This window comes from Fukomys damarensis, unplaced genomic scaffold (genome assembly GCF_012274545.1).
Source record: "Fukomys damarensis isolate Sample0158 unplaced genomic scaffold, DMR_v1.0_HiC HiC_scaffold_37, whole genome shotgun sequence".
NCBI classification, from domain to species: Eukaryota; Metazoa; Chordata; class Mammalia; order Rodentia; family Bathyergidae; genus Fukomys; species Fukomys damarensis.
The window spans coordinates 321,194-332,734 of NW_022900949.1; the positions used below are offsets into that span (position 1 = coordinate 321,194).

The window sequence follows — 11,541 nt, forward strand, 5'->3', positions numbered from 1 at the left end:
GATGTTATAATTCAAACTGGCCAAATACATTTGAGTACACTCTAGTTTCATTGGTTTGTCTGTACAATTGTATCTGAGTTTTGTTTGAGCTCAAAATTTGTTCCCTTTTTTGCCTTTTTAATATTCTTTTCTTAAAAGATATTTGACTATAATTTAAATTGGCTTATAGATAACTGTTATTAAAGTTAAATGCATCCCTTCCCCCTCCAAGGTTGCTAGCTGATCAAAATGATGTCAAAGATCAATTTTGGTTGTAATACTTGTTGCTGTTTGCATTCAATGACACAAAAAATTATTGTTACAAATAATGTGTTAATTCTTACAATCTGGGTTTTACCAATTATTTCAAATTTTTTGTCAAGGTAATTAAATTGAGACTTTTAGATTTAGGGAGCTAAATGGGACTCCCCCAGATGAACAAAGGAGAAGCTGCCCAGAAAACAGTTATTCTGGTCTTTGTTCACTAATGGGAGCCTAAGTAATTTTCATAGCCTTATGGGAAGACACATCCCCAATAAATATTGCTTAAACATGTTTTTATAAAATGTTTGCATTGTTTATCATCAAAGGGTTAAGTCCTAAGCATGTTATATGTTGTGATATGTTTATATCAGTCATCTTCAAAACATGAAATTTTTGGTGGGAAAAATAAGATTTTATTAATAAGATGCTTTTGATATCAAGCTACATTACAGGATATAAGGTTTATATCATTATAATTATTATTATTGCTACTTTTGTGTTGTATAAAATTTATTCATGGATTTTGACTATACAGGTCTTTGAACATATTATTTATGGTAATGAGCTCCTTTCAATCTAGGAATTGACCTTCTTTTGTGCTCCAGCTACATATAATAACAGGTACATTTATAGGCCCATACATTTTCCTTAGATGGCATCCTATCAAAAGATAATAACTTACCTAAGAATTTTCATTTTTATGTGTTTTTGGAGGCGAGGTGCATTTAACAATGGCTATTTTAAACTAAGATACACATCTAAGTGTGTTATAAAGATAATGCTGTCATGATTATCATCTGAAAGCTTTATGTGTAATTACTGATTTAAAGTTTTTTGTTATTATTCTACAGAAATTGAACTATTAGAACAAGCATGACTGATAAAAATAACAGTCCTCTAACTATATTTTAGATTCCAAAATACTTGCTATCCAGGAAAAATTATAATAGTTAAGTTCATTATTTCTATTTCAATGCTAATGTTATTGATCTTCTCTTCTGGATGTTCAACTACTAAGCTCCAGAGACCAGCACTAAAAAGATAACTGGACTAGGAAGACAGCCAATATCTCGGCCCTGGCCCTCCAAGGTCAACAAAGATCCAGGGCATGAGGAAACATTTTCTACAATATCCTAAAATTCTGGTAAGTGACCCACCCTCTTGAGAAGGGAGGTCATTCGACAGCAAAGCAACAAAACTGCAGTGTGTTAAAAACAATGTCACCTGGAGGAAGAAAATCTCTCATGCTTTCACAGAAAGCAACATGGTCAAGCAAAGCCACGACACATCCTGATTACTGACCCTGACAGGAGCTGAGAGGTTCTATATGTGGTTCCAAGATATTGTCTGAAGAGACCTAATTGACCTTGATACCTACCAAGAGGTTAACTTTATTTAATAGAAGTCTCAATGAAACTTGGTCTTAAACACCCAGTAGAAAAGTGTAACTAAAAATTAGTAAAATCAAGAACACAGTAATATAGCTAGGCTTAAAAAGAGCCTCCAGGCTGGGGATTAAGCTTAGTGGTTTCATTGCCCGCCTCATAAGCACAAAGTTCAGAGTTCGGTCCCTGGTACAAAAAAAAAAAACGACTGCAATTGCTGACCTCTTCTGACAGTTTCCAGACACACTGGTAGCTAACCACTTTTATTAGTCATTAGATAAAACCTTGGCAAAATTTATACAAATTCAACAACAGTTTTTAAAAATTTTTTAGCTCAAATTATGTTTTGAAATTATAAGATTTTTAGTCCTTTTGTAATTGCAATTAAACTTATGACAAAAAATCAGAGTTATAGATAATCTCCATTCATGGAGGGATTAGAGGTTGACAAGTTACATTCACTATTTTAGTCTCCTAAAAACAGTTTCTAAACATGGCTCTCCCAAAACCAACTTTTCATTTTAGTGCTTCTACCTTGACTACAAATGTCCTAATTTCTTTAAAATTCTTGTTTATTCTTGCTTACAGGTTGCCAAACTCAAAGGGATCATACAGATGAATATCAACAACAAATATGCTAGACATTTCTTTTTACCAAAATCCACCAGAATGACATCATAGAGTTTATGATTACTAAATTATCACGATTTTATTTAAGGCCTGTTAAAATAGCTCCCCAATAGGAGTGCCTAAATTCAACCTTACCTACATGCAATGTTCTCAACTCGAAGCAGATAGATGAAACCTGTTCCCCTCTCCCCTGACCACAGTTGGGGATAGCCCTTTTAAAAAGAGATTATTATAGATAAATAATTGAGTTTTAAACGTTATTGGTCCTTATAACCCAGAGACAAGCCATTGTTGGGTATACGCACTTCTCCCTAAAAATACACTTACATAAACAAGAAAGGGGGAGTACAGCTACCTCTACAAGCTCTATTAGATTTTGTCACCTTCCCTAGTTGACTTCATTGGAAAAAAATTTAAATCCACTTGTGGAAAGTAAATATCCTTCATCAAAACTCCACTGATACTAAGATAAATCTACAGTCGTGTCCTAGACACAAATGTGGCCTAAGGATGTCCTAACTAAAAGGTAAAGTGGCTCAATGCAATTAATAACATAGGGGCCAGAGTATGCTTGTGTTCCAACAGAGGACAAACTCAGACCTGCCTCTGGCTCGTCCCCTTCCTTGGGAAACTCCTGCTTTGGTACCTGTTTTTACCAATCGGTGTCATGTCTTTGGGGCTGTTCTGATGCTCATATCTCTCCCACCTATAATTATCAGGAGTACAGTGAGCTTCCCTGTCTCAGCCCATTTTCCCTCTGTCTCTCATTCACATAACGGAACACAGCCATTGTCCGTGATGCATCAGGCACGGGCTGAGATGAGCTGGCGCTCATTCAGAGTTTCAATCTTACCTCAACAGATAATCCTCATGCCCTTTCAAGCCCCTCTCCTCCTGCCATAATGTCACTTGTCATGTTCCTCCCCCAAAGTATGTTTCTTGGGGAGGCTGTTGCACCCATGAAATAAATGAAATGGTTATACAAAAATAACCTTCCCAGATGGGTCTCACACAAATACAACGTTACTGGCCAACTTCTGGCGTCAGTGCTATATATATCATCCAAAACTTCCAAAGAGATGTTTGGCGATTGGCTGCCAGTTTACAAGTGATCACTCTAGTTGTGGCTTAAAGGAGAGGAGTCATACAGGGGCCAAGAAGGTCTGGGCACACGCTCGTGTTCAAAGCCCTCGTGTGCTCTGAGTTGGACAGGTCAACTTTCCTCCAAAGGGAGACTCTTTTAATGTCAGATGACAAAACTGTAATCTCACTGCCTGACTTACTAACATTAACGAGAATAAAGACGTGTTAATGCTACGTAGGCCAAGCTTTGTCAGGATACCCACTAATGTTTCCGGCCCTTGCTCTCATGACGATGGACTCAAGTACTGGAAGAAATACATGGACAGCTCATTTGTGCCCATCGGATGGGAGGACTTACTGTCCTAGGAATTGTGTCCTAGGCACTCTGCTTGCCCCACTGCAGTCACATCCATGGCCTTCGCACAAAATGTACAGAATGTGCAGTTCGTCAGTCATGAGCACAAAATACCTCCTATGCCCTTGAGACCGGGAAGGTATTGATGTTAAATTGGAAGTACAGGTGGATGCCTTAGAAGCTACAGGGCTGGAGATCGGTAATCAGGTTGACGCCACACAGTACCATCAAGGATGCAGTGCCACGCTGACTACCCTCACGTCTGCCTCACTGCTCCTCCTTACAGGGAGATGCAATCGGACCGGAAACAGGTTGCCGCACATTTAATGGGTATCTTTCATCGTTCCGACCTCAGCCTAGATCTCCAAGAGCTTCATCATCGGATCTTGTCCATTCAGCACGTTCCCGTTAGTTTCCTCGCCCCTGAGGACATAGCCAATTTGGATCATCTCGATTCATTAAATGGATTCAGTCCTTTCAACCAGACCAAATATAGCATTCCCATGATCCTGGGAATTCTGATTTTCCTGTTGCTACTAATGAGTTGTTTACTAGTCCTCTGGAGGAGTCTTCCAAGGACAACTCACTGAATCATTCTTGAGATAACATCATCACAAGCTGCAGGTACAAAACAGAGCAGGAGGTGCTGGGAGCACTGAACTTCAGACGTGTCTTCCTCCCCATCCATCCCCATGAAACCGGCAAAGCACAGTGTTCTGCAGACCTCAGCTACTCTCCAGGTTCCAGTTACAGACCAGCCCTTTCAGCTTCCTCTGCACTTTCCTTATCACCACCACCATAAATAGATGTGCTGCAGCTGCCTGTCAGTCCTTTTCTTCCATCAAAAGGAAGGCTCCACCCGGCCTCAGTTTTTTATCTCTTTGCTTGTCTTTTCTGCATCCCCCACTCTTCTCCCACCACGGACCCTGCAGCTGTGCAGGGCATGGCAAAACCTGTGAACAAATGGATTCAGTGGATGTCTACAGAGTAATCCACCGCACAACATCAAAGTACACATTCTTCTCAGTGCACAGGGATGGTCTCCAAAACAGAGCACATGCTAGGTCCTAAATCATACTAAAATGAGTGCAAAGGAACTGAAATTATCTCATGTATATTATCATTCCACAGTGCGATGCAAATGGAAATCAACAGCAAAGGAAATCACAAAAACTCCATGAACCCATGCAAATTAAATAACACCCTCTTGAACATGCAATGGATCACACATGAAATTAAAGAAGATGAATTAAAGAATTACACTGTATATACAATTAAATGATAGTGCCAGAACAATATACCAAAACTCATGGGACACAGTGAAAGCAGCCCTAAGAGGGAAATTTATAGCAATAAATTCTCACATGAGAAAAACAAGACAAGCTCAAATACACAGCAAATGCCAAACTTCAAACATCTAGGAAAAGAAGAGCAAGTCAAGCCCAAAGCTGATACAAGGGAGGAAATTATAAAGAGCAGAGCAGAAATTAATGCAATTGAGACTGAGAAAACACTGCAAAGAATCATTAAACCTGAGTTGGTTCTTTGAAAGATCAAATAAAATTGACAAACTCTTAGCCAACCTTTTCAAAATGGAATAGACTCAAATTCCTGCTATTAGGAATGAAAAAGGTGAAAGCAACAGATCTTGTAGAAATCTGCAGAGAAGCTTACATTGGGACACGATTGGAATAGGAACTGCAGTTGTGGTTCTGCACACAGAGGCAGAACTCAGAAGTTCAAGGCTGTAAACAGTCTTGAGAACCATCCAATAATATTCTGGGAACAGTCTGTTTTGAGAAAGTATATGAATAACTAGAACCAGGTGTTCATAAAAAATATTTTCTAATGCTTTGCTAGAGATAATCTGTAAGGAACTAACTGTTTATTCTCATGGAAGTATTATGCATGTATCTAATAAAAACCGATGTTGGTAAGAGTTCGCTGTTGTTTGCCTGTGAGAGCTTCAGCCCTCTACTCCTCGGCAAAACTACATTTCTGGTGTCTGGCTAGCCTTCATGTCCACACAAATCCACAAGATCATCAATACATACTTTGAGAACCTGTACTAATAAGTAGGAAAACACAGAAGAAATAGACAGATTCCTACATGCATATGAATTACCAAAGCTGAATCAAGAAGATATAAAAATTCAAAGTAACCTAGTATCCATCAATGAAATTAAAAGTGTCATTAAAAACCTACCAACAAAGAAAAGCCCATATCCTGATGGTTTCATTGTTGAATAATACAAGAAATTTAGAGAAGATCTAATGCCAGTACTCTTCACATTCTTCAATGAAATTGAAGGGGATACAATATTCTCAAAATCCCTCCTGCAACCAGGAATTAACCCTAATACCAAACCAGAAAAAGATCCAACCAGAAAAGAGAACTACAGGTCAATATCTCTGATGAACTTATATGTAAAAGTCCTCAATAAGATACTGGCATACAGAATATTGCAAATCATAAGATTATACACCATGAGCAAGTAGAACTCCTCCCAGGGATGCAGGGATGGTTCAACATCTGCAAATCAATAAATGTAATACACCATATCAACACAGCCAAAGGCATGATCATCTCAATAGACCTACAAAAAACAGTCGACAAAATTCAACACCCATTCATGATAAAACTCTACAGACTGCAGAACCTGGAAAAGCTGTTGCTGCTATCGATGCATAGCATACTGCCATTATTACTCTTTTTATATAAATATAAATATATATACATATATATAAATTGAATTTTGGGAAACTTTAATGGTGCTGTCAACTTTGGAAAAAGTTATCCCAGTTTACTGTGTTGAGTTGGCATTGTACAGAAATGGACAGCCATCTTGGTCTAGAAATGTTAATTTTTTAAATTTTTTTCCATGTGTACAGGGGTAATGCATTGCACTAAATATGTAAGGTCATATCTACATGGGTTTGATTACAGAAACTTATAAAGTATTCTCTACATAACGAAAAAAAGAATAAGATAAGACTACAAGAGCAAGAAGCAATTTAAATATGTTAAGGGACCATTTTCATCTCCAAAATTAAGGATTACTTTAATGTTACCTCACTGCCTTTTCTCTTTTACTTTCCTTTTTAGTTTTATTTTAGGATTCCCTATTTTTAATGTTCATACAGAGATTTCTTTAACTGAAATACCGAATAGTTTCTCTGGTGTGAAAAACTATAATAGTACGCAGAATCCTAACGAGATAATTAATAATGTGAACTAGGAAGTAAAGGGCTAAAGGTGTAGGGAAAGTGGGAAGGGTAGGGGAAAGGTAATAAAGGAGAGGAAAAAATATGAGAAACTGAAAAAATGGAAATAAAGTGTTTGTAAATGGGGAGGGGAGGAGGGGGTGAAGGGAGGGCAGGGACTAGGGGAAAAATGAGAATCAAGACCTATTATGTAAAGGTACAGAATCGCAATGATGAATGTAACTGTACTGTATACCTAGATTGTACCAATAAACTCAATAAAAAGAAAAAAACTCTACAGAAAGTTGGAATCGATGGTCTTTACCCCAATCTGATAAAAGTCATCTATGATAAACCAAAAGTCAACATGATACAAAATGAACAAACAAAGAAAGCTTTCACTCTAAATTCAGGAACAAGATGATGATGTCCACTATCACCACTCCTACTCAACATACTGCTGGTAACATTAACCAGAGCAATCTTCAAGAGAAAGAAATAAAAGGAATAAAGATAGGAAAGGAAGAAGTTAAATTACCAATATTTCTGTGTACCATGATGGTTGACAAAGAAGATCCAAAAACTCCACCAAAAGAATCCTATATTCAATAACCAAATTCAATAGCATAGCTGCATACACAGTGAACCCTCAAAATTCAAAAACATACCAGTACAAAGATAACAAATTGACTGAGAGAGAAATTAGGGAAACAGTTTTTACAATTTCATCAAACAATGAAATACACAGGAATTAAACTTACAAAGGATGTATAGGTTTCTACATTGAAAGTTACAGTACTCTGAAATAGGAAATCAAATATGATATCAGAAAATGGGAAAACATACCTTGCTTCTAGGTAGGAAGAACCAATATCGTGAAAATTAACATACTTCCGAAACTGCTATATAGATTCAATGCGATCCCAATTAAAATAACATTAGCTTTCCTCACAGGACTAGAGAAATCATTTCACTTGGAAAGAGAAGAGATCTAGAATAGCGAAAGAAATTCTGGGCAACAAAGGCAAGGCAGAGAGCATCACAATCCCTGACCTGAAATTACACTACAGAGCTACAGTGATTAAAAAATGAACACCATGGTATTGGAAAAAAACACACCTGAGGATCAGTGGAATAGATTAAACGATGCAGAAACCACTCCAAACACACTCAGCCACCTTATCTTTGACAAAAGAGCTAAATATGTTCACTGAAAGAAAGATAGCCTCTTTAATATATGATGCTGAAAAAACTGGCTTTGTACCTGCTAAATGCTAATGCTAGACCCATGTCTCCCACCAAGCACAAAATAAAATGAAAATACATCAAGTATCTAAATAATAAAACATAAATACTAGAGATGCTGGAAGAGAAAATGGGTACAATGTTTGAGGACATGAGTGTAGGCAAAATCTTCACGAACAAACTCCAGATAGCACAGGAAGTGCTACAAAGAATCATCAACTGGGATCTCATCTTATGAAAAAGTTTTTGCACAGCAAAAATACTCACCAATGCAGTGGGACGAAAACCACCAGAGTGGGAAAAAATGTAGCCAGTGATTCCTCAGACAAGAACTAATATCTAGAAAATATGAAGACCCCTCAAATTCAAACATCCAATACAAAAATGGACACGTGAGATGGATACACTTTCGTAGATGAAGAAATAAAAATGGCAAATAAATACGTGAGAAAATGTTCGATAAAACTGGTCATTCGAGATGCAAATTAAAATAAAGCTGTGATTCCATCTTGATACAGAGAACTTTTGTAAATAATCTAAAAACCTACAAAATGTTAGGAAAATGCAAAATGACTTCTGCTGTCTCTATCGGCAGTCTGCTTAGTTTAGTTCAAAATTAACAGACATTGCAGGCAGTGACCGTGAAATGGGACGCCTCATCCCTGACCTTGACACCCGCTTCCTGTGCACCAGAATAGATAGTGAGACGAATCTTCAGGTGGACTCCTGACGACAAGGAACTGTTACCGCTGCGTTAGAGTTAACTGTCTTCTTACTGTGATTTGTAGATGGGTGATGTGAACTGCGGAGATGAAATGTAACTGACTGAATGAGGTCACACCTGTAAAACCTGTAGAGGACGGAGCTGCAAGGCCACAGGGCGTCGATCACTGGCACTGCTCTTAGTGCAACTGAGCTTTTGTTGACGGAATAAACGTCTTACTCTTTTACTTCCACTCAGCTTGTCTCTGTGTGCGTCACTTGCCAATTCCCTCCGCAATATGCTCACTACACAAAGAATGGCTATGACCAATAAGTGAACAAATAAAAAAGGCTGGTGGGGCTGTGCATAAAGAAGGGCCCCTTCTCCACTGCTGGTGGGAACGCGGACTGAAGCAACCACTATGGAAATCCAGGTGGAGTTTCCTATAAACCAGGATTAGAAGTCCCCTTGACCTGGACATACCCCTCCTGGGTATCATCCCAAAACATTAAAAGCGTCAAACTACACCAACATAGGAGCACTCATGTTTACTTATTTTTTATATTTTATTTATTTATTTTGGTTTCTTGAGACAGGGTCTCACTATGTAGTTGAGACTTACCCGGAACTCACTATAATGCCCAGGCTGGTCTCGAACTCACCGTGCTCCTCCTGCCTCAGCCACCCAGTGCTGGGATTACAGGCGTGCACGACCACGCCCAGCCAGCACTCAGGTTTGTAATGGCAGAGTTTTATACTTAGCTAAATCTTGGAAACAGCTCAAATGCCCATCACCCGATGAATGGATAAAAAAGATGTGTATCTTTTAGTACAATGGAATAAAGAAAGATAAACGTGAGGCATTTCTAGGTAAATGAACACACCTTGACACCACACCCTTGAGTGAAATAAATTCAACACATGTGTGTAAATATCTCACTGTCTCTCTGGGGTGGGAAACTGAACATATAAAAAGGACCAATATATTATGAAAGAGGAAGAAATTCTTCTCAGTTATACTGAGTGTGAGATACTTTGTTAATAATGAAAATGTTTTATACCACAAGAGCTACAGTATTACTAGGAGATGAGTTTAGAAATAGAATTACAATCAAAAATATATTCATTGAAGATCACGATACACAGTGTATTTACCATAGTGACTCTCTATTTCCATTATGAAAAACTTATTTCTCCATAGAACTCTTTTTATGTTTTCTTTATTGCTATCTCCTTGTAACACATGACAATAAATGCGATGCACATCTGCCATCATTTTGTCCTCTGTGGCTCCAGCATGAAAGTTTTATTAGGTTAATTCTAGCTGGCCAATTCACATATTAGAGCTGTGAACAGGAGAGGACAGTTTCTGGCCTCCGCAGTAGTGAGGAGTCAGACTCCCCGGCACTTGTGAGCTTATTCTAGTCCACAGCCTCTCAGTCTCAGAGCCACTGGCTCTTCGTGCTAGGTAACCCCGTGTTTGGGATCTGCGCTCTGCACAGGAGAGTCCTTCGGAGCAGCGCCCTCTCCTCTGCCTGTCACACCCAGCAGCGCCTCACTATGCCTCCCGCCCAACCTCTGTGACAAGGCAAAGGTCTCCAGCTCCTGCACACTTCCGACAAAGGGATTGTGCACTTGGTGACCGCGGACTGTGCGACTCGGCCCTGTGCATCTGCTCCCCAGGGCCATAATTAGATGGGTCATCGGAGCCTTAGCAAGCTGAAAGCTCTTGTTTCTATCTCAACTCTCAGGGTGAGCCGCAGAGGAGCGTCCATGGAGCCAGCCACTGGCTCAGCTGTAACACATACCTTTGCCAGAGCCGCTCATCACCGTGCGCAGAGCCTTGGCTGCAGCAGGCCTGGCCGTCCCGCGTCCAAATCCAGCGAAGCTTGCTGAACCTTGGGACATTTCCATAGACATAATTAAGGAGGCGCTCTCTTCCCTCTACCCAGTCCTCTTTCTGTCCCCGATATTACCCGTCGTTTCAAACATGAAATGGCGTTTTACTTTCATTCATTGTCAGGAAGACATGATGGGCACGAATGAGGGGTTTGGATTAATTAGAAAAGGAAACGAGGAAAAGCGTGAATGCGAGATCCGGAGACCCGTCTGGTGTACAAGATCCGTGAGACTTGGAAGCCATTTGCTGGATCTTCACCTTTCTCTCTCTGCAGGTACTTACGTATACAGCACGGCATTTCACGGAGGAAACAGTGCCATTCAAGACTGCTGGGTGAATTAAAAGTTTCGTAAGTACGCACTGGAGATGAAGGAATAATGATCGAAAGTAGGATTTTCATTTCCCTGCTACATAGTTTTCGGATTTCCTCATTTCTTCCCGGACTTTTACATTGTTTTGCTCTCTTGGTTTTATACTATGGATTTTCATCTGTGTATAGCTTTTGATTTTAACATAGAGGATCAATTGTATCATTATCCCCAATTTTAGGCTAAGAAATGGGCTTGCAGAAACTAAACACAGGTGGACAGAAGTAATTCCTTTAGAGCCAAGCTAGACGCTGGAAGAATCTATTATTGCTTCCAGAGGAATTGGGAGAGATAAGAAGTGTGAGGAAACAGTGACCCATGTTGATGTGCACCCATGACTAAAATGTGCGAGACATCAACACCGACCACAGAAGGCTTACGTTGGAAATGCAGCCACACACACACACACACACACACACACACAC

At 39.3% G+C, this 11,541-nt stretch overlaps 1 protein-coding gene across 1 annotated transcript in view; it reads right to left on the bottom strand.

Annotated features, from left to right (window-relative positions):
• Positions 1–11,541, bottom strand: part of LOC104876361 (prolactin) — a 36,883-nt gene that overhangs the window by 12,549 nt on the left and 12,793 nt on the right. The window contains exon 2 of the mRNA XM_033759502.1: positions 10,657–10,746. Coding sequence (XP_033615393.1) covers positions 10,657–10,675 — 19 coding nt within the window. The 5' untranslated portion in view covers positions 10,676–10,746. The remainder of the gene's footprint in view (positions 1–10,656; positions 10,747–11,541) is intronic.